This window comes from Meles meles, chromosome 19 (assembly GCF_922984935.1).
Source record: "Meles meles chromosome 19, mMelMel3.1 paternal haplotype, whole genome shotgun sequence".
Classification (NCBI taxonomy): Eukaryota; Metazoa; Chordata; class Mammalia; order Carnivora; family Mustelidae; genus Meles; species Meles meles.
In genome coordinates this window covers 47,919,627-47,943,915 of record NC_060084.1, presented here as the reverse complement: position 1 = coordinate 47,943,915, position 24,289 = coordinate 47,919,627, and the positions used below count along the sequence as shown (strand labels likewise).

Below are 24,289 nucleotides of genomic sequence, written 5' to 3'. Positions count from 1 at the left end.
GCTGAGTAAAGCCATTTAACCAAAAAAGCCTCAAGGATCAGTGACAGGACTACGTGGGAAATGGTATTCAAACCCGCTCAACAGCTTGCTCCCATCATGCTAGATGCTCCCCTATACATATCTTTTCCTTAGGGAATCTTTGTTAAATTTTACCTCAAAACATATATACTTTCTTCCTCCATCTTCATGATTTGCCCACTCAGTTACTCTGTAAACAATTTTCTCATCATTCCTTTTCTCCACACCTCAAGGTTTTTCATGCTGTGGTGGCTGGAAAGACCCAGCTACTTCCCTAATCAGACCAAGTGCTGGAAAGGACCAGCCAGTACCCTGGGATATCTATTCCCCCCGTAGGGAAGTCTGACAAGAATAAGGATGTATAAATTTCCACTGTTGGAACTACACTAGAATCTTCTAGTCCCATGGAGTTATGCCTAAACTTCAAATATACTAATTACAAATGTACAGTTACACTCACTAATGTATCTGTCTCTGAATGACCACAGAAATTTTTTTAACAACTGATTTCCAGAGTTCTATTCCTTAGTTTTAGTCTTATATACATGGTGATAGGATTCCTTACTGTTAAGATATGTTTATAAATTTTTAAATCATAGTTCACTGTGATTTAAGAATTCAATTAATACTTTGATTTAATAACACTATTTTACTATAAAACTGATGCTTAATAAAAAATCTGAGTAAAATAACTGAAAAATCCCTGAAAATCTTGCCACTCTTTATGCGGGGTAAATATCCCTTCACATGACTGGATGATTAACACATTCACAGACACACATGGTTGAATAAGGTATGTAAGGTCCCTAAACTACCTTAAACTGTTACATTCTTCTATCTTAAGTCTTGGCCATCATTTTAATGAGTCTGTTATTGCATAAGTTTATCAAAATACTTTTATATAAATTCCTGATGAACATTTATTTCCACTTTTACAAGATTAACAGCATTGATGTCTACTAACCTTTTCTCCCTTTCTATTTAAATCTCCTAATCATCTATTCTTATTCTATCATCTCCAGACCAAAGGGATTCTACATTCTATATTTTGACATATACTGATCAACTTCAAAAAGTAATTATTTGGGGCACCTGGGTGGCTCAGTTAAGAGTCCAACTCTTGAGTTTTGCTCAGGTCGTAGCTCAGGGTTGTGAGATCAAGCCCAGTGTCAGGCTCCACGCTAAGTGTGGAGACTTCTTGGGATTCTCTAAACCAACAAAACTAAATAGCCATTATTCAATCCACTGCTAGGAAAAAATGTGAAAGTCAGTTATGCCCCAGTAATCAATGTATTTGATAAAGTTACCGAATTTCGACAAGTAATTTTTTCTTCTTTCTCTGTCTGGGAAGAGCAAGGAGTAATAGGGTAGAGAACTTGACAAAAGTATTCTACTTCAAATAGCCTCTCTACCTAAGAAGTTTGTTTTGTTTTGTTAAGACTTTATTCATTTAGTTGTCAGAGACAAGGAGTGAGAACACAATCAGGGGGAGTGGCAAGCAGAGGGAGAAGCAGGCTCCACACTGAGCAAGGAGCCTGATGTGGGGCTGGATCCCAGGACCCCAGGATCATCACCTGAGCCAAAGGCAGAGGCTTAACCAACTGAGCCACCCAGAGGTCCCTACCTAAGAAGTTTTAATGAAAGTAATGCTAAAACCCTTATTTGGAAGGCAATCATATCGTGTGGATGGAAATGTGGAGACTAAGAAACCAATGATCAATTCAACATTAACTAAGGAAGGTATGTCATTAGTATAACTTTGACACTTAAACTCCTGCCCTGCCATAGAGAATAAAAATGAATAGTAAAATGGCTTATTGTAGGATTAGCAATCAAGTTTCCAGTCTGTGCTATCACAAAAGATAACAATTTACTATTTCACTGATTTTTATGCAGTGTAAGTTCAAAGTCCAAAATGATAGGACCCACCTTGATAAGAGGCTGGGAAAGACAGGAGCTCACACAAGGCGATGCCAAATTACTAGGACAAATTACTACTTTTCTGGCATTTCAACTCTGTCTCCCTGAATTAATTTCATTAAGGCCACATTGAGGTTACTTGGTATGAATACAAATTTTTATGAAATTCTGGAGGTGATCGTAACGCAACTGTCAAAGATCCATTTCCCCTGTTTATTAACTGAACAAGTATTGCGCACCTCCCAAGTCCCTGGCAATGTTAAGACTATGTAGATTCAGAACAAGTCTCTGCATTTATAGAGCTTACATTCTAACGGGCATTACTTTGTGTGTCCATCATGCTTTTATACAAGGCCTGATAAAACTCGTCCTTTCCAAAGCCTCCCCTGAGTAGTATTTAATAAAGGTCAAAGTTCAAACTGTACCTTACTATGCCACTCATAAGTGTTTTCTTCTGTGTGGCCTCCTGACTACTGGGATGTGTTAAACTGTGGCTCAAACATTGACTTTTGTGAAACAAAGGATTTTTTCTTTTGAACTTCATGTTTGGAAGAATTCACATGACACCTGGGTTTTCTTTTAAAAAAATCATTTTATACAGCTATTTTCTTGTGTGGACTCTCTGATGTTCTTCCCACTCCTATTACTTTTATAGGATTTATCACCAGCATGGATTCTGTGATGAATGGTAAGATTTGATCGCCAGCTGAAGCTCTTACCACATGTCTCACACTTGTAAGGTTTCTCCCCCGTGTGAACTCTCTGGTGAGACTGTAGCTGCGAAGAGCGACTAAAGACCTTACCACACACATCACATTTGTATGGTTTCTCTCCAGTGTGGACACTCTGATGAAGCTGAAGACTTGAGGCCTGACTGAAGTGCTTACCACACTCCCCACACTTATACGGTTTCTCTCCTGTGTGGACCCTCTGATGCATGTCAAGATTCAAGCTCCACTTGAAGGCCTTCCCACACTCCTCACATTTGTATGGCTTTTCCCCAGCGTGGACTTTTTGATGGGCTTGGAGGTGTGAACTGCGACCAAAACTCTTCCCACACTCTTCACATCTGAATGGTTTCTCTCCACTGTGGACTCTCTGATGGGCCAGAAGATTTGAGGCCTGCCTGAATACTTTCCCACACTCCTCACAATTATATGGTTTCTCTCCTGTGTGGATTCTGCAATGAATTTTGAGATCTGCTCTACGACTGAATCCTTTCCCACACTCGTCACATTTGTATGGTTTCTCACCAGTATGGATCAGCTGGTGAATCTGAAGTCGGGAACTCTGATTGAAGCCCTGCCCGCACTCCTCACACTTGTAAGGTTTCTCTACGCTGTGTGCCTTCAGATGGATTTGAAGATACGAACTCTGACTGAAGCCCTTTCCGCATACCTCGCATTTATAGGGTTTCTCCCCCGTGTGGACTACCAGATGAACTTGATAATGGGAGTTCCTCCTGAAGCTCTTCCCACACTCATCGCATTTGTATGGTTTCTCTCCTGTGTGGACTCTCTGATGGGCTTGAAGATTTGAACTCAGAGTAAAGCCTTTACCACACACATTACATATGTAGGATTTCTCTCCAGTGTGAACACCCTGATGGGCCTGAAGACTTGAAGGGCGACTAAAGCCTTTACCACATTCCTCGCATTTGTAGGGTTTTTCTCCCGTGTGGACCCTCTGATGAATGTATAGATTTGAACTACAAATGAAGCCCTTCCCACACTCCTCACATTTGTATGGTTTCTCTCCCGTATGGACTCTCTGATGGGACTGAAGATGTGAATTCCGACTGAAGCTTTTACCACATGCATCACATCTGAATGGTTTCTCCCCAGTGTGGACCCTCTGATGGTCCTGGAGATGAGAGGCCTGACTGAAGGCCCTTCCACACTCCTCACAATGATAAGGTTTCTCTCCTGTGTGGACTTTACAATGAACAGTAAGTGCTGATCTACGACCAAAACCTTTCCCACACTCCTCACATTTAAATGGCTTCTCTACAGCGTGGACTTTCTGACGGGTTTGCAGAAATGAGCTCTCACTGAATTCCTTACCACACTCAGCACGCTTAGGGCCTTTCTCCCCCACGTGAACCCTCTGGTGAATACGAAGAACTGAGCTATAACGGAAGCCTTTTCCACACTCACTGCAGGTATGAGACTTTGCTTTTGAGTGCAACTGCTGATGAAGACCAAAGGTAGAGAGATCACTGAAGGTTTTTCCACATTCGTTACATCGGTGAGGTTTTGGTCCTGTGTGAGTCATACTATTCTGGCCCAATGTTGAAATCTTCACACTGTCTTTCTCACTATCATCGCTGCTGTAAGATTGGTCACTTCGGTGAATTCCATGATCTAGGTGATGTGAAATCCAACCAATGACATCAACGTCCTGTTTACACTGACATAGTTTATTTTTCATGGAAACTTGCTGGGATCTGTTCCGGTAACTCTGTGACTTAGTCAAAGAAGATTTCCTCCACGAGTCCTGGGCTCTCAAAATTGGAAGGTGTGAGCTTTCAGTACCATTAGGACCATCCACTTTACAACGTGGTATACAGTTCTCATCTTCAGAAATTTGAATGGAGAGTCCTGCCCCAAGCTGGCAGGGAGAATCACCTTGTTTGTGAAGTTGAGAACTATTTATCATGGAGTCTGGAGGTCTGGACAGGTCATTTGTAATGTGTTGCCAGATTTGCCAGCAGGAAAGCTCTTCATGTGGCTCTCTGCCTTGAACGGTCCTCAGCTCACTTTGGCTGTTCCCTCCTATAGGGACAAAATTCAGAGATGTGGACAAGTGAAAACTTTGTTCAAAGAGTCAAGATCTCACACTTAGGACACCGTAGGAGACTTTCATGAACCCCAGGATGGTTCTGCTTACCTTTTTCACCATATATGAAATACTCTGGCTTACACACTGATCGAAACCAACAATTAGCATTAATGAAATCCTTCTAAAACAAAATTATTACCATCTGACAAGTCATTTTTCAAAAATTACATGGTCTTTCCCACCACAGTACAGTGTCAATAAGGACAAGCAGCTGGCAGTGTTGACAGTTTTTAATAGTGCCTATAGCAGTCAGTAGGTGTTCAGGAAATGTATGCACAGATGACTCCCAGTCTGATGTCTGAGATTGTCTAGAATTCTAAATCCCAGTTTAAGTGTAAACAAATCAGAGTAGCACAAGTAAGGTGTCTGAAATAGGACAAGGATGGGAAAATACAGTCTGCTAAGAAGTTGAAAGTCTGCCCCAGAGCAGCAGTATACCAAGGGGGTATTGAAAAAAACCAAGGGTGCTAAAGAAAGAAAAGAAAGAAAAGCATGAAGATCTGTACACTAGATCCTTCTGTGACTTTGGTACTGGCCTTCTAAATGCTCCCCCACGGCCCCCACATCAAAAGGAGTCAAATTTAGAGGCCAGGGAAGAATGCTGTCTCTCTGAAAATAATGTGGAAAATTTTTGTATATAGATACATTGGCCTTCAACAAGAATGACTGTTTTGAAGTGCAGAGTGCAGTTTACTGGTGAGCTGGGAAATAAATTCCATAGCTTATGATATTTAGAAGAAACAGACTAGAAACTATAAGGAATCATCACAAGTAGGAAAGCTGTCATTACATGAAATGTATATATGCCTTCAAAAGTCATATATTTATTTATTTTCCATTTTATTTATTTTAAAATTTAACTTAATTTTTTTCAGTGTTCCAAGAAAGTCATATATTTAAATCCATACACAAACATTAAGTCTGCAATAACGACATTAAGATCCATTTATGATTATATATGTGCATTTCAAAGAAGCAAATGGGATGCAGCTGGGCAAACCTTTTTAGGGAAAGACTAACTTACAAGCTGGCTATTTTCTGAGACCTTCCATGCCCTAATATAAAAGATATGGAAGTTGAATTTTTTCCCTCCTCTGGGGGAGCTGCCTAAGAAGTGGACAGAAAAATCCTCTATCGAGAAAAAAAAGGGGGGGGGGGGCGCCTGGGTGGCTCAGTGGGTTTAAAGCCTCTGCCTTCAGCTCAGGTCATGGTCTCAGGGTCCTGGGACCGAGCCTCACATCGGGCTCTCTGCTCAGCAGGGAGTCTGCTTCCTCCCCTCTCTCTGCCTACTTGTGATCTCTGTCAAATAAATAAATAAAATATTTTTTAAAAAAAAGGGGGGGGGCACCTGGGTGGCTCAGTGAGTTAAGCTGCTGCCTTCAACTCAGATCATGATTCCAGGGTCCTGGGACCAAGTCCCACATCCAGCTCCCTGCTCTGCAGGAAGCCTCCTTCTCCGTCTCCCCCTCCCCCTGCCTGTGTTCCCTCTCTCGGTCTCTCTCTGTCAAATAAATAAAAATCTTTAAAAAAAAAAAAAGGGGGGGGGGCTCCTGGGTGGCTCAGTGGGTTAAGCCGCTGCCTTCGGCTCAGGTCATGATCTCAGGGTCCTGGGATCGAGTCCCGCATCGGGCTCTCTGCTCAGCAGCGAGCCTGCTTCCCTCTCTTTCTCTCTGCCTGACTCTCTGTCTACTTGTGATCTCTCTCTATCAAATAGATAAATAAAAAATCTTAAAAAAAAAAAAAGAATTCATTTGAAGACAAAAAATATTTTGCAATATCCCTTCTTCACATGGATCTGTCCACCACCTCTTAGCTCTTTCTGTGGAGGGCAGGTTTTCCCATAGATTAACTCATTCATTTATTCAGCATATATTTACAGGGCCCCTGCCATGTACCAGGACTATCCCAAGCACCAAGGATAGTGAACAATCAACAAAACAGACAAAATTCCTGCATTCTTGAAGATTACACTCCAGTGAGGAGATGAAGATAAAATAAACAAATGAATAAAAATACGTGAGGTGACAATCACCCAAAATAAGGCAGTGCACAGAGTGTCAAGAGAGAATGACATTTTCTTTTCTTTTTTAAAGATTTTATTTATTTATTTGACAGACAGAGATCACAAGTAGGCAGAAAGGCAGGCAGAGAGAGGAGGAAGCAGGCTCCCTGCTGAGCAGAGAGCCCGATGCGGGACTCGATCCCAGAACCCTGGGATCATGACCTGAGCTGAAGGCAGAGGCTTTAACCCACTGAGCCACAGGTGCCCCGAGAACGACATTTTCAACAGGGTGGTCAGAACCCTCACGGGAGATTAGAACGGAGTGACCTGCAGGAAGTCCAGAGGGGTCTGAAGGGTTCCAGGTGAGAGACTATTCCAGGCAGAGAGGAACAAGTGAAGGACTCTGGGGCAGAAGCTTCCTTCGCAGGTCTGAGCAAGGGCAGGGAGGACAAGGCAGGTGGGAAAGACGGAGCAAGAGCAAGGACAGTTGCATTCAGCCAGGCCGTGGGGGATGAAGAGCAGATCCCGGAGGACTCGTTACAGAAGCTGCTCTCGTTGGGTTTTATTCCAAGTAAAAGAAGCCATAAGAGAATTTTGAACAGCAGACTACCATGATCGGACTTGAAGTTATAAAGGATCCCCCGGGCTGCTACTTAACAGGCCACAGGAGATGGACAGGTGGGAGCAGGAACCGCTGTGAAGCCTGCGGTGATAATGCAGGGAAGAGGTCTGGCACTTGGACACGGGGGACAGCACAAGGGTGCGCTGAAACAGAAACAAAGCAGATGGGCAGGAAACTGCAACAACGCACAGCTGCTTCATTCTTACCCACATTTCTCTCTATCTGGGGTGCTGTCTTCATCAACCAGAGCCTCTCTTCTCTTTCTGTGCGCCCTTTATCTCGTTTAAAGGGTTGATGTCCTGAGAACACGCAAAGTCATGAGTTAAAATGAGCATGCTACTTCCTAGAGAAGATTATCCTATTCTGCAAACCGCGAACAGTGGTCTTTGAAGAGTTGCCATCCCTCTAGACAAACATTTTCCAATTCTTTTTGTATATTCTTCTTACAAACAATACCTGAATCTTTACTGAAAGTAAAGCTTTGGGGAACAGATGGATAGAATGTATTATATTATTTCTTCACCCTGTGTTTAGTGTCTAAAGACCCATGTGATAGAAACCAAGCTTTGGTTTCTGGATACACGAGCTTACCAGCTTTTATACCAACGTAATGAAAGATGATACTATTGGGCAGCCTTGGTGGCTCAGTTAGTTAAGCAACTGCCTTCAGCTCAGGTCATGAGCCTGGAGTCCCAGGATTTGAGTCCTGCATCAGGCTCCCTGCTTAGTGGGGCGTCTACGTCTCCCTCTGCCCCTCGCCCCTCTCATGTTCTCTCTCTCTCTCAAATAAATAAATAAATAAAATCTTTAAAAAAAAAAAAGGAGGAAAAAGAAAAAGAAAAGAAAGATGATACTCTTGTTGCCCTGTTAACAAAACATTTGGTTTTATCCAAAAAGTACATGTTTCCTCCATGCTGATTTAATCATATGGATGCATTAGTAATAAAAGCAACCCTGTGACTTTTGGACAGTAGATTTATCGGTCTATAAAGTGAAGCCAACTTCAAAAACCAGATCCTCAAGATTTGTACTTCTATTTTCACAAGGGCCTTACCAAGTATATGAATCTGTTTGTGAATTATAACTATTAATTAAAATTACAAGTAGGTATGTTAAAAATAAATAAATAAATAAATAAATTGAACATGCTAGAGCTAAAATTTACTGGAAATCTGAGTTCCAACTGCATATTCAAGATATCGAAAGTGTGTTTTTCAAACCTTTTTAAAATCATGACCCATTGAAGAAATAGCATTTATTTCATGACCCAATTACAAACACAGAGAGAAGTATTACCCAAAGTTTGAATGACCTATTTCTAACCTGTCTGTTTTCTCCATATCTCTTCCCAGTGACCCTCACACACTCATGCAATCAACTAGTTTTTTGCTGCAATGTGTCCAAAGAAGCTCTGATATTTTCTCTCCTACTGATTTCATTCAAAACTGCTCACAGAACTCAATAAATCAGTTTTGTAATTCACTAATGCGACAGGAGTGAGATCTGAAATCAAACAGACAAGGTATAGCAGTATCCTGTCCGTTTATAGTCCTTTACAAAAACCCAAATGAAAAAGACCGAAAAGATCCTGTTCAGAAAGACCAGAAACATCCTATGTCCCACAAGAATTAGCAAAGTCCAATCCCTAAACTCAGGGCCATTTTAAGAGCCCCAAAGCCTTAAAACCCCAAGGTGACAAAGATCCTCCAGAGGGAGGCTGTTCTCACCCACTGAGACCAGGTTCCTGAAGTTTTCTAACATGACGTCCTGGTACAGCTTCCTCTGGGCAGAGTCCAGCAGCCCCAGCTCCTCCTCCGTGAAGGCCACCGCCACGTCCTTGAACGTCACTGCTTCCTACACATACAACAAACACACACAACCTCAATCTTACACCTAAGGTCGACTGGGAGAGGTAGCAGGATGGGTGGGGAGGCCTGGTGGGGAGGACCAGTGGGGAGGTGCTCTGGCCCCTGAGCAATCTGTAGATTTCCCAGCCCTTCTCCTTCTCTCCTGCTGATGCTACACACCGACTGTCCTCAGCCTCATCACAAGTGCTGCTATGGAGAAGAAAGCTTTACCTATTTACCTGGCCCTCTCAGTGAGCACTGTTAATAAGCAAACTCCCTAAAACTCTAACACGTATATCCTCAACTAAAAAGGTTTTACTTTTTAATTAACACTGCCAATTACTTCAGAAATATCGAACAGTTTAGCCCCAGCAGTGTCTTCCACTGTCTTCCACTAAGGTGGGAACCAAGTCAGGAGTAGCGTTCTTTGTGGAAATAAACCAAAAGGGCATGCCAGGTCACTGAATGAAAAACTCTCTCTCTTCCTGTATCTGTCTTCACTTGAATACCACACTCCGACTCCAGATCTCTGCTGTTCTGTGTGAATTTAAGCAGACGTCTTTTTCGCAACCCCTTGGCTTCATATTTAAAGTGAAGATGGGGCACCTGGGTGGCTCAGTTGGTTAAGTGTCTGCCTTCTGCTCAGGTCATGATCTCAGGGTCCTGAGATCCCTCCCCCTCAGTCCCTCTCCTGCTCAAGCACTCACGGGCTCAGGCTCTCTCTTTTCCTTTCTTTCTCAAATAAATAAATAAATCTTTAAAAAAAATAAAATGAAGATAAAACCAAGCCCCTCTTCATAAAATTGTTCTGAGGTGTCAATGCAGTGAGCGATAAGTCCTTTAGCACCCCTGGATTTTTTTAAACTACGGTTATGTATTATTTTGACTAAAAATTAAAAAAAAAAAAAAAATGCTGGGGGCACCTGGCTGGTTCAGCGGGTTAAGCATCTGCCTTTGGCTCAGGTCATGATCCCAGGGTCCTGGGACTGAGCCTGTGTCGGGCTCCCTGCTCAGTGGGGAGCTGGCTGCTCTCTCTCACTCTGCTGCTCCCCCTGCTTGTGCTTTCTCTCTCTCTCTCAAATAAATAAATAAAATCTTTAAGAAAGAAATAAATAAATTTAAAAGTACACTCAGGGAAAAAAAACCAGTAGATAAACTACACATAGGGTTTGTGACTTAGGTTTGGGAAGACAGAAGCTAGCTCTTGTCATTAGAAAGCTTCTAACAATATCTTTTCCTGTGAAGCTGAAGTCTGATCCCAACAAACTGTGCCATATTTGAATATCCTACCAAAAAACATCCAGATATAAAATGGACCTCTTCAATTCTGAATACCTAATACCTAACACATTAAGGACAAAAAAGGGCAGTAATTTTCAGAACGGTCTTTTGAGAAACAGATTAAATCGGGAAAACTATCATTGTAGTGTTCCTAAAATAGTAAAAAACCTAAACTAAATGTCTATGAATAGAGAATAGTTTAAAAAAATAGGTATATGAATGTGAAGAGAGTATGATACACCAATTGTTATATAGTAACTGTGTGCCTGGCTGGCTCAGTCAGTTGAACATGTGACTCTTGATCTCTGGGTTGTAAGTTTGAGCCCCGTGTTGGGTGTAGGGATTACTTAGAAAGAAATAAAATGTTTTAAAAAAAACTCAAGCATAATATTAAATAGAAAAAAAAAAGATTTAAGTTGTATGTTATGGGGTTGGGAGATCGACAAACAAGTGAAAATGAAAAATAGTACAAACTTCCAATTATAAAATAAGTCACAAGGATGAAAAGCACAGCATAGGGACTATAATCAATGATATTACAATAACTTCATGCAGTGATAGACTATAACTACACTTACCATGGTGGGCATTCTGTGATGTATCTGTCAAATCACTATGTTGTATGCCTGAAATTGATACATTACCTATGTTTCCATTTTAAAAAATTATAATAATAAAATTAAAAAGTAAAAAAATTTTTTAAAAAGTATGAAAGATTTTTAAAAAAGAAATCTTCCAAGATATAAAGCTGTATCATGAATGCAAATATACAGCTATGAATACATGTGATGATGAAATTACAGAAATAAAGCGTCTATTTGGAAGCAGGGCAAGTAACAAAGGGCAAGACATTCTCATTTCTATTAATAGTTCTACTTTTCCTTGTGAGATTAAAAACGGATGAAATGAAAGCTAAAACCGAAACCAATTAAACTTAAAAGGCACAAGGAAAAAAGCACCTGACACACTCAACAAGTCTGCACATGCACTCTCCTTAAAAGAGAACTTATGTGCAGTCTCTGAAGGCCAAAATGACATTTTTTTTTTTTTTAAAGATTTCATTTGTTTATTTGAGAGAGAGAATGAGCAGGGAGCCCAATGTGGGGCTCGATCACAGGACCCGGAGATCACAACTGGAGCTAAAGGCAGATACTTAACCGACTGAGCCCCCCAGGTGCCCCTAAAATGACACTTTTAACAGCAAGAAACGCAAGCTCTACTCACCTTGAACATGCTCATATCCTCTTTCCTTCTGCGGAAACAGAATCCTAGAAAGGAGAAAGAAGTCAATGGAAACAGTCAAGTACACCATTAACCTATGGGACTGTGCAGGTGAACATGGCGTGATGAGCGAAACTCGGCACATGTAACACAGAACCCTCTGGACCCTTTCAGCAGCAGTTCAAGGAACCACCTGCCCAACCACGTAAATGGCCCCATTGCAGTGAGCCTGTAGTTTCCACAGCAGTAATTCTTATTCTTGGTAGGGTATAAATTGAGACAACAGCCGTAAGAGAAGGCTCTGGAGTCAATATGCGAGGGCTGAAATCCTGGCTAGCGTGTGATCTTGGCCTGATGATTAACGTATCTCTGCCTCGGTTCTGTCATCTGCAAGTGGGGGGAGAAGAATTATCAATCTCATGGGATTGCTGTAAGGTCGAAAGCTATCGGAGCGCTGTCAGTTTCTTATTCCTTTCCAATTGCATAATATGTTCTGCAGAATGATATTCTATGGTTTGAAATTATCCCTGTGAGTGTGATTTCTACCAAGAGAATATTGTTAAAATACACGGGAGTTCACGGTTGCTGCTCTGTCACGTTGAGTCTTGGTGATGGCTCAAGATCTCTGGTTGTCTTCCTGATAATTTGTTACCTCAACAACAGTATCTAAATCGACACAGCCCACTTTTTCTAAAAAGGTAAAAAATAAGTGAAGTTTCTTTTTAAGCAGGAAGCGCACTTTTGACAGGCAGGCATGGAGGTAAAGAAAACTAATCAAACCCAAGATTCTGCAAACAACAAAAGAACAGGTTGACAGTCCACATCTAAGGTAAATAAAAAAGACAGGCATCTGAGTCGTAAGCATATTGTTATGAATAAAGGAATGTATAAGAAATAAAAGGTGAGGGGCGCCTGGGTGGCTCAGTGGGTTAAGCGTCTGCCTTCGGCTCAGGTCATGATCCTAGGGTCCTGGGATCGAGCCCAGCATTAGGCTCTCTCTTCAGCAGGGAGCCTGCTTCTCCCCCCGCCCCCCGCCTGCCTCTCTGCCTAATTGTGATTTCTCTCTGTCAAATAAATAAATAAAATCTTAAAAAAAAAAGAAACAGGTGAGAAGAGAAAGTTTCTGCTATGGCAGAAGGCAAACCAAAAAATGGAGAATGAAAGAGAGTTTGAAAATCATCAGTGGATGCTACAAAAATGGTGAAAGTTTGGGAATAAGATAGTCACACAGTCTCAAAATATTAACTGGCAGATTCCTTACCCAAGAAAATAACCTGATACCAGCAACTGGAACAAACCCACAGACACGGGCTTCCCATGATGCACCGGGAAGGTGGCCTCACCACTTACTTCTGGAACATCCCTGCTGCTAACGCAGAGCCTGAACCCAATCACAAACAAATACCAGATAAACCAAAAAAGGAAGGACATTCTACAAAGTAATTTGTCCATATTCTCCACACAAATATCATGAGCTAAATACTCATGAGGAATCATTCTATTTTGTTTTGTTTTAAGTAATCTTTATAGCCAGTGGGAACTCAAACTCATACCCCGGAGATCAAGAGTTGAGTGCTCTACCAACTGAGCCAGTCGAGTGCCCTGGAATCATTCTAGATTAAAGGAGATCAGTGAAATGAAAACTAAGTTCAATGCACATCACAGGACTGAACCCTGAACTAGAAGAGGAAAACTGCTCGCAGAGACTTCACTGGGGAAACTGGAAAAACAGAATATGGGCTGTGGTTTAGGAACAGTGTGTTATCACTGTAATTAATTCCATTTTGATCAGTCTCTAGCTTGCCTTCAAATGGTTCAGCAAAAAACCCAAAAACAATATACCAGTATGATAACGCTGTGAAAGAGACCCAAAAAGTGGCTCTGGAAGCTAGCAGCAGCAACAGCTAGAATTTGGTGTTTCCCACTGATCAGAGAGAATCTGACAGGGCCACTCAGTCTTAGTGATGAACGTGAAAGGACAAGACAGTCCTTAACACAGAGACAAAGACTTTCTGCAATGACAAAAAAACCCCAAGAACTGCCCTCCCAACATGAGTGGCTGACTATTAATAATGACAACTGAATAGAGAACAGTATGGAGGATCCTCAAAAAGTTGAAAATAGAGCTATCCTAAGACCCAGCAGTTGCACTACTGAGTATTTACCCCAAAGATACAAATGTAATGAACTGAAGGGGCACCTGCACCCCCATGTTCATAGCAGCAACATCCACAACAGCCAAACTACAGAAAGAGCCCAGATGTCCATCAACAGACAAATGGATAAAGAAGACGTGGTATGTATATACCAGGGAATATTATGCAGCCATCAGAAAAAAACCCTGAAATCTTGCCATTTGCAATGACATGGATGGAACTCGAGGGTATTAGGCTGAGCGAAATTAAGTCAATCAGAGAAAGACAATTATCCTACAACCTCACTGATTTGAGGAATTTGAGAAATAAGACAGAGGATCATAGGGGAAGAGAGGAAAATATGAAACAAGACAAAACCAGAGAGGGAGACAAGCCATAAGAGACTCTTAATCTCAGGAAACAAACTGAAGGCTACTGGAGGGGGGTCGGGTGGGAGGGACGCGGTGGCTGGGGGATGGACAGTGGGGAGGGTGCCTGCTATGTTGAGTGCTGTGAATCCTATAAGACTGATGAATCACAGACCTGTACCCCTGAAATAAATAATGTTAATTTTTCAAAAAAGTTTAAAAAAAGAAAATATAGTGAAAGAAGAAAAAAATAGTGATAACTGAAGACTCATTTTGTTTCTCCCACCTACTAGATAAAAATTATCACAATATTCAGTCATCAACTTGGTTCTGTTTCTGGACAGCAGGTAAACCAGAACAAACCTTCACTGCTTAAAACTCCCAACTCAGCTACCACAAGCCAAAACCCTATAAGCAGCCCCACCTAACAGCATCTTACTAAGACACCTGGGTGTATGGGCTTCTTTGCTTCAGCAAGCTAAAATGAACTTAACTCTTTGATTACAGGTATGTTCCTGGGGGTTCTGGCTGATGCTCACTAACGGAGCATCAGGCGCTGGGTGTGGAGCCTGCTTAGGATTCTCTCTCTCTCTCTGCCCCTGCCCTCATTCATACTCTCTCTATACAAAAATAAAATAAAAAATAACAAAGTAAAAGAAATTAGGAAATAGCCACAGCAGTAAGAACAGTAACAATGACAGTTCGGACTATAGCCAAAATATCTCGTGTTAACTAACAGTAACTACTAGCTGATCTTCCGACTTCAGGCAGAATTTCTCTGGTGCGAAAGATGGCAATGAATCCATTCCCCAAAGCCTGGAAGAAATATATCTTCAAATTTTCAAATTCCCTCCATTTTGACTCTATACTTGCCAGCTGCTTTCTGCTCAACTCAATACACTGCAAGGAGACCTGACAGTTGACTAGTGGGTTTTAAAATCACCGGACTGGGACACCTGGGTGGCTCAGTTGGTTAAGCGGCTGCCTTCAGCTCGGGTCATGATCTCAGCGTCCTGGGACTGAGTCCCACATCGGGCTCCTTGCTCGGCAGGGGACCTGCTTCTCCCTCTGTCTCTGCCTACCACTCTGTCTGCCTGTGCTCTCTCTAACAAAAAAAAAAAAAAAAAAAAAAAATTACTGGACTAAGTAGACCATATGGTACATCCAGCTCAGTTTTATCTATGACATTCAGCAAAGACAATTTTCTAGGTCTCAGTTTCCAGACAAGAGGCTTTTTTGAGCTTCTCGAATTTTCACGAGCACAGGAATCTCCCCAGGATCTTGCTGGAATGCAGATTCCTGGCCCCACGGGCAGAAAGTCTAAATCAGAATGTCTCAGAAGGGGCTCAAGGATGAGTATTTCTACCCAAGTGATGCCAATGCCACTGGTCTGCAGACCACAATTTAAATGGCACTGCAGCATACCATCGGGCCCAAGGGAAACAGCAGCCACTAAACAGAGATATACACAGAGTGATCAGATAAAAGGCTAAAATGTTATCGTTACATTCCAAGGTTATGAGTAATTGATGGTTTTATTTATATATTTTTGTATTTTCTGTAATGGTTAGGCTACTTTTATGATATAAATACTATTTGAAATATATGACACAGATCAGAAGGTTACTTTAAAGTAGGAAAAATAGGGGCACCCGGGTGGCTCAGCCATTGAGCGTCTGCCTTGGCTCAGGTCATGATGGCAGAGTCCTGGGATCAAGCCCTGCATCAGGCTCCCTGCTCCGCGGGAAGCCTGGTTCTCCCTCTCACACTCCCCTTGCTCGCATTCCCTCTCTCGCTGTGCCTCTCTCTGTCAAATAAGTAAATAAAATCTTTAAAAAAAAAACAAAATTTTATTTTTTTTTAAAGATTTATTTATTTGACAGATAGAGATCACAAGTAGGCAGAGAGGCAGGCAGAGAGAGAGGAGGAAGCAGGCTCCCAGCCAAGCAGAGAGCCCAACGCGGGGCTCGATCCCAGGACCCCGGGATCACGACCCGAGCCGAAGGCAGAGGCTTTAACCCGCTGAGCCACCCAGGCGCCCCAAAAACAAAATTTTAAAAGTAGGAAAAACAGGGGTGCCTGGATGGCATCAGACTCTTGATTTCCACCTGAGTCATGATCTCTGAGTCATGGGATCCAGCCCCATGTAGGGCTTCACAGTAGGGAGTCCGCTTGAGAGTCTCTTCCTCTCCTTCTGCTTCTGCCCCTCCCCAGCTCGCATGCGCTCTCTCTCCCTCTCTCTCTAAATAAAATAAATCTTTAAAACAATAACATAAAGTAGGAAAAACAGCAGTACTGCTTAACAGAGCCACTGTGTGACGGAAATGCGTTCATCTGGGTAAAGCTTTTAGAATCAAACTTAGCAACTAAGGCTCAGCTATCATCATTACCCAAGTGCGCGTCCCACACATTCTCCAATTTCCGAGACTATCTTAGTAGAAGAATGCCAAGCCCTATTCACGTGGAGCTCGGATGCCTCCTCCTTCACGCAGTGCTTTTTGAGAAGTCACTGCTGGGGAAGGAAAGGAGGTTGTGACATACCAGGTTTGTGTTTCCATTCCCGATAAATCACACTCCCCGGTACCAATTAGCAGCAACTCTCTCCTTCCAAAAAAAAGGTCAGGAGTCCAGACAATTGAGCTTCCTGCGCTCATAGAACCTAAGAAATGGGCGCTTCTTGGATAATTACAGTAGTTTTAATAACAAGAAGTCTCCTGCGAGGCAATTTTAAACCTTTTACTTGCCTCAGAACACTGTATTCCTCACAACACAGTATTAGCAACGTATTACTTCCACTTCCCTTTTACAGAACAGCAAACCGAGACACAGAGGGATTAAGTAACCTACCCGGTAACCCACCCATATGAAGACAAATAGCTCGCGGGGTGGGAAGCTAGGACAGGGGTGCAGAGAGCCGGGAGACCCTCAAACCCGGGAAAGCACAACCAGAGCCCGCCCCATCGCGGACAGGTCCCTAAAGCGCAAAGCTCCGCCCAGGAGAACGCAAATCGCCACCCTCGGCTATCAAACCTCCGTTTTTAGCCGCTCTTCCTCTTTCTCCCCAAATGAAATGTTGTTGGCTGCGGGACTCAGGTGCGTTCTCAGGGGAAGTTTGAATGGGTCGTGGACAGCGAATCTGAAACACTATAATTAGGGAAAAGATGGCTGCTACGACTTCCTCCTGGGGCGGAAGTGTCTGAGACCAACAGGCGCTCCTGGACTACACTTCCCAGAATTCCCGAAAGCCACCGTCTTCAATGGAAGTACCTGCGACTACACGGAACCCCTGGACTACACTTCCCAGAATCCCGCGGAGGGACGGGAGGGAAAGTTTACACACCGGTCTCACTGTCGCGGCGGGGTGTGATTACTAGGAGCTCTGAACCACAGGTTCCCGACTGCCTTCGGGCGGGGGGCGGTAGGCTACAGGGGCCATGGTCCCTATTACCTTTCACCGATTGTGGGACCGAAAAACAGAAAAATGCTCCCCTTAGGCGGAAATGCCCGACTGCTCTAAGCTCCTGGTTTTCAAAAGAAGGTCTGGGCAGAGGTTTAAGTATTCTAGCACGTCGGCATTAGGAGAGTGTAAATTCTGTTCCTCGAAAGGCGGAGAAACTGAATACTGCTTTAGACATGCTGGAGGGACTAAAACACACAAATCCATTGCCTACAACAGAGACTTACTGGTAAACCCCAAAGAGCTCCACCATAGGAATAAGACCAAAAGGAAACATGGCCTTCTTGGGCAGGAAATAAACGCAAACGTAAAGTCACCTCAGTCCCTGAAATTGCGTGAAAGTGAATTGCTGGCATCTTCCAACCCTTGCAGAAGCAAGTGTAAAGTCCTTTGCAAAGAAGGATGTCAATCATCATCCTGGGCCTCAAATTATTTCTGTAACTAGAATTTGTGATGTCAATACTACACCAAGAGAACTTTAAGGGGGACAAAAAGCATTAGTCGGCATACAGAGGGCCATTTCATAATGATAAAAGTTTCAAAGTGCCAGAAAGTAATAACTTCAGTTTATACTTTATAAAGGGAAAATTGATAGAACTACAGAGAGAAAGATTCAAACTCAGTTGGAACTGGAGGGGTTTTTCTTTAAAAAATATTTTATCATATGGACTCACAAGGAATAACACGGAGGACATTGGGAGAAGGAGAGAAGAAGGGAGTTGGGGGAAATCGGAGGGGGAGATGAACCATGAGAGACTGTGGACTCTGAGAAACAAACTTAGGGTTTTAGAGGGAAGGGGAGTGGGGGTTTGGGTGAGTCTGGTGGTGGGTATTAAGGAGGGCGCCTATTGCATGGAACACTGGGTGTGATGCATAAACAATGAAACTTGGAACATGGAAAAACTAAAATAAAGTTTAAGTTTTTAAAAAAAGGTTTTGTTTTAGAGAGTGTGTGAGCAGGGAAGGAGCAGAGGGAGAGACTTTCAAGCAGTTTCCCTGCTGAGCAGAAGTCCTTTGCAGGGCTCCATCTCACCACTCTGACAGATCATGACCTGAGCCCAAAGCAAGAGTCACACTTAACCAACTGAACCCCCCAGGTGCCCTGGAACTGGAGATTTTAACACACATGGATAGAAGGAAATGTTAAGCCTTAAATGCATATTTTAAAATAGAAGAGAAGCTGAAAATCCATTGCGAAAACATCAATCTCAGAAAGTGAATAAACAAATAGCAAAACTAAAGAAAGCAGATAGAATAAAATAAGAGCAAATTGATGAAAAACAAACAAAATTAAGTGGCTCCTCCCCTCCCACAAAAGGCCAAAAGATCACCTTGTGGATAAAGCAATAAAATTGATAAAAGTATGGTGAGAATGGCTAAGAAAAAACTACATATAAGAAATAGCCAGTATCAGGGACGCCTGGGTGGCTCAGTTGGTTAAGCGGCTGCCTCTGCCTGCCACTCTGTCTGCCTGTGCTCGCTCTCTCTCTGATAAATAAATAATAAATAAAATCTTTAAAAAAAAGAAAGAAATAGCCAGTATCAGAAATAAAAAAGAGAACATCACTAAATATTATCATGATTTGTGAACAACCTTATAAAATATATAAACCTTATAAAAATGTATTCATAAATTTAAATGAAATAAATATATTTCTAGAAAAACAGAAATATAAACTTATATAATAAAATTAATACTTGATGAAATCATGGAAACTTCACTTTGAAACTGGGAATGAGAAGACAACGCTGATAATAACTACTTAAAATTGTACTGGATCTTGTATCCAGCAAACTTGTCACACTCATCTATAAATTTCAATGTTAATGTCACATTCATCTGGGTTTTCTATACACTTAATCATGTTATTGTAGGTAACAACAATTTTATTTCTTCTTTTCCAATCTGTACACCTTCTCTTTACTTTCCATTCCTTTGTGAACTGGCGAGGATCACTTTATTTCCTCTAACATATTTTCAATTTTTATTTTTGTCTTAAATATTTGAAAGCAAAACAGAGATGTACTCACACAAGCAAATACATTAGTATCTATCTCTTAGTAATAAGAAATTTTTAAAAAATTAGTCTCCACCCCCAACGTGAGGTTTGAACTCATGACTGGGAGATCAAGAGTCACATGCTCCATCACCTGAACCAGCCAGGGGCCCCTGATAACATCTTTAAAGCCTAAATATATTGTACAATTATACATTTAAGAAAAGTAAAAAAAAAAAAAGTAAAAATATTTGTTTAATAACAATATACCCAAGGGCTTATACCTAAGCCCTGATTAAAACAAAAACAAAAACAAAAACGTTTAACTGTGTTAAATATGCCTACTTAGACTAATTTTTTTGAATCCAAATGTTTAAAAAAAGACCCATGGGGCACCTGGGTGGCTCAGTCATTAAGCATCTGCCTTTGGCTGGTCATGATCCCAGGGTCCTGAGATCGAGCCCCATCAGGCTCCCTGTTTGGTGGGGAGCCTGCTCCTCCCTCTTCCACTCCCCTTGCTTGTGTTACCTCTCTTGCTGTGTCTCTCTCTGTCAAATAAATAAATCTTTTTTTTAAAAGAACCATAATTTTATTTATTGGCTATCACTATTAAATAGTTCTAAAATGATGTGCTCTTCTTTCTTTCTTTTAAAGATAAGACTGAATTCATGGACAATCACATTATTTTCCCTACACTTGGAATATTTCGGATTTGGCTAATTGCCCAGGCAGCATTGAAAGCTATATCTCAATGGAACAATAATTACAAGATTCTTGTGTCTTTTTTACATTTCTATGTTCCAAATTCTTCTGGGAAATCATCCTCCAAAAACCATGCCTGGCTTAGCGCAACATGGCACAGAGAACAGACACGCTACTTTCTTCTTTCCTTGTTTACATTACATATGCTGATTACTGATACCTTGTCAGTTTTAGAAATTACAAATATTCTTTCCTAACTGGGCACATGCTTTTAAATTTTGTCTATTGTGTCCTTCATTGAATAGAAATCATTGATTTTAAAATGACTACTAATTTTTTTTCTTAATCTCTGCCCTTTGAAACTCCTCAGGCAAAAATATTTCTTTGTGCTTGTTTAAAATTAAATTTCTAGACTTGTCTTCCATATGTAGGTACTTTAAGTGTTTTGGAAGCTGTGTATGTACATCTTATTATATGGGGGTTCACTTTTATTTTCTCCAAGAAAATTTCTTTAAAAACGAACAGTGATATTCATGGTTTTAAGATTCAGTATTACAAAGATCTCATACTGTCCCCAGATGATCTATAGTATCAATCAAACCCCAATAACAATATCAGTTCTTTCCCCCTGGAAACTGCTAAGATGATTATAAACATTATGTGGAAAATAAAAGAGCTAAGAAAAGTTGAAATAATCTGAAATTAAAAAATGAAAAGGAAAACTTACCTTGATAGACACTAAATCCTATTAAAAACCCACAATTTCAATGGCCACGGTCGCCAAACTGTGGAAAGAACCAAGATGCCCTTCAATGGACGAATAGATAAGGAAGATGTGGTCCATATACACGGGGAGTATTATGCCTCCATCAGAAAGGATGAATACCCAACTTTTGTAGCAACATGGACGGGACTGGAAGAGATTATGCTGAGTGAAATAAGTCAAGCAGAGAGAGTCAAGTATCATATGGTCTCACTTATTTGCAGAGCATAACAAATAACATGGAGGGGCGCCTGGGTGGCTCAGTGGGTTAAAGCCTCTGCCTTCGGCTCAGGTCATGATCCCAGGGTCCTGGGATCGAGCCCCATATCGGGCTCTCTGCTCAGCAGGGAGCCTGCTTACCCCCTCTCTCTCTGCCTGCCTCTCTGCCTGCTTGTCATCTCTGTCTATCAAATAAATAAATAAAATCTTTAAAAAAAAAAAAAACAAATAACATGGAGGACATGGGGAGATGGAGAGGAGAAGGGAGTTGAGGGAAATTGGAAGGGGAGATGAACCATGAGAGACTATGGACTCTGAGAAACAACCTGAGGGTTTTGAAGGGGCGGGGGGTGGGAGGTTGGGGAAGCAGGTGGTGGGTAATAGAAAGGGCACGTATTGCATGGAGCACTGGGTATGGTGCAAAAACAATGAATACTGTTACGCTGAAAATAAATAAATTTTAAAAAACCCACAATTTAAGATAGTCTGGAGTTTGCTCAGGGATAGACAAGCAAGGGATGCCTGGGTAGCTCGGTCAATTAAGCTGCTGCCTGTGACTCAGGTCATGATCCCAGGGTCCTGGGATTGAGTCCCACATGGGGCTCCTTGCTCAGAGGGGAGCCTGCTTCTCTCTCTGCCTCTGCCTATCACTCTGCCTGTTGTGCTGTCTCTCTCCCTCTCTCTCTCTCTCTCTCTCTCTCTGACAATAAATAAATAAAATCTTTTTAAAAAGAGGGATAGACAGGTGAAGAGAATAGATATCAAAATCTATATTGAAACAGACATTATACCTGATGTGTATAAAGAAAACACTGCAACAGAGGGTAAAGAGGTCTTGCAACTTTATATATGGTTCTTGGTCAGCTGGGTATCTCTATCGGAAAAAAGAAACACTGGTCATTGTCTCATAGGATATTAAAATAGAAATTCCAGAAGTCTGCAGATTTAAATTTGAAGAGTAGACAATGATAATGTAGGAAAAAACAAGAACAGCTTTCTTACCTTGCAGTAGGAAGAATTTCTTTTTTTTTTATTAAGTAGGAAGAACTTCTTAATATCAAAAAAATCACACAATGTAAAAGAAAAAATTGAAAAATTATACTATTTTAAAGCTAAATACTGTTAATCAAAACATACACTAATAGAATGAAATGGCAAAAAGTAAGAGATATTTTCAAAACATGTATGGAACAAAAGACTCTTATGTAAAATGTAAGTCTTCAAATCAATAAGACAGGCATCCCAATATAAAACATGGACAAAAGACTTAAAGGGTGCCTGGGTGGCTCAGTTGTTAAACATCTGCCTTCGGCTCGGGTCATGATCCCAGGGTCCTGGGATCGAGCCCCACATTGGGCTCTCTGCTCAGCAGGGAGCCTGCTTCCCCCTCTCTCTCTGCCTGCCTCTCTGCCTACTTGTGATCTCTCTCTCTCTGTGTCAACTAAATACATAAAAAAATCTTTAAAAAAAAGACTTAAGTAAACAACTCAGAAAAGAGGATGTCAAAGTAGCCAATAATCATGAAAAGGTACTAAAGTCCATATCATAAGGTAAACTCAAATTACATTATTATGAGATACTAGCACATCCTGATCAGAAAGGCTAAGATTTATTTTTTTTAAGATTTTATTTCTTTATTTGACAGAGAGGAATCACAAGTAGGCAGAGAGGCAGGCAGAAAGAGAGGGGGAAGCAGGCTCCCTGCCGGGCAGAGAGCCCAATGTGGGGCTCGATCCCAGGACCCTGGGACCATGACCTGAGCCGAAGGCAGAGGATTTAACCCACTGAGCCACCCAGGCACCCCAAGGCTAAAATTTAAAACACTGAAAAAAACCGGGGCACCTTAAAAAAAAAAACCCAAATGGGTAAAGATGCCAATGTTTGCATATCACTAGTGAGAGTGTAAGTTGGTATAACCACTTTGGAATACTGTTTGAAAGTACCTACAAAAAAATAAACATATATGTCCCAGAAAATATAAATTTTCCTCAAATAAATGTATTATACATTAAATACAAGACATGTTTTAGACTGTTCATGTCAGCACTCAGTGTGATATCCAAAAATTGGAAATTACCCAATATCCATCAACAATGGAATGACTAGATCATGGTACATTTACACACTCCAATAATATCCAACAATGAAAGTAAAATAAAGGGGCGCCTGGGTGGCTCAGTGGATTAAGCCGCTGCCTTCGGCTCAGGTCATGATCTCAGGGTCCTGGGATCGAGCCCCGCATCGGGCTCTCTGCTCCGTGGAGAGCCTGCTTCCTCCTCTCTCTCTCCCTGCCTCTCTGCCTACTTGTGATCTCTCTCTCTGTCAAATAAATAAATAAAATCTTAAAAAAAAAGAAAGTAAAATAAAGTTCTCTGCTCCCAACAATATGTTATTGAACATCATGACATGACGTTGAGTGAATGAAGCCAGATGTAAAATACATACTCTATTTTGTACATAGGGTATGATTCCATTTACATAAAGTACAAAACAGGCTTGGGGCACCTGAGTGGCTCAGTGGGTTAAGCCTCTGCCTTTGGCTCAGGTCATGATCTCAGGGTCCTGGGATCGAGCCCCACATCGGGCTCTCTGCTCAGCAGGGAGCCTGCTTCCCCCTCTCTCTCTGCCTGCCTCTTTGCTTACTTGTGATCTCTGTCAAATAAATAAAAAAATAAAATCTTTAAAGTACAAAACAGGCTAAATGAATTTCTGCCACTATGAGTTAGTGGCTACCACAGGGAAAAGAAAGTAACTGGAATGAGCCAAGAGGGGTGTTTCTAAGATGCTGGGTTTGTCCTGGTCCTCCAAGAATTGGACACCAAGATGCTAAGCAAGACTTAATGAACAAATATTTTATTAGTCGGGGGCCTGGGTGGTTCAGTAGGTAAGCGTCTGC

At 41.6% G+C, this 24,289-nt stretch overlaps 2 protein-coding genes across 9 annotated transcripts in view; both read right to left on the bottom strand.

Moving 5' to 3' along the window:
* The window catches only part of LOC123930849 (zinc finger protein 45-like), a 156,542-nt gene that overhangs the window by 25,171 nt on the left and 107,082 nt on the right, over positions 1–24,289 (bottom strand). The window lies entirely within an intron of this gene.
* On the bottom strand, positions 1,735–17,410 carry ZNF226 (zinc finger protein 226). The gene is made up of 5 exons (XM_045987282.1): positions 17,286–17,410; positions 11,756–11,799; positions 9,131–9,257; positions 7,610–7,702; positions 1,735–4,712 (listed from the first exon to the last, which is right to left on the bottom strand). The coding sequence occupies exons 2-5, from the start codon at positions 11,768–11,770 to the stop codon at positions 2,527–2,529; spliced, it is 2,421 nt and encodes an 806-aa protein (XP_045843238.1). The 5' UTR covers positions 11,771–11,799; positions 17,286–17,410; the 3' UTR covers positions 1,735–2,526.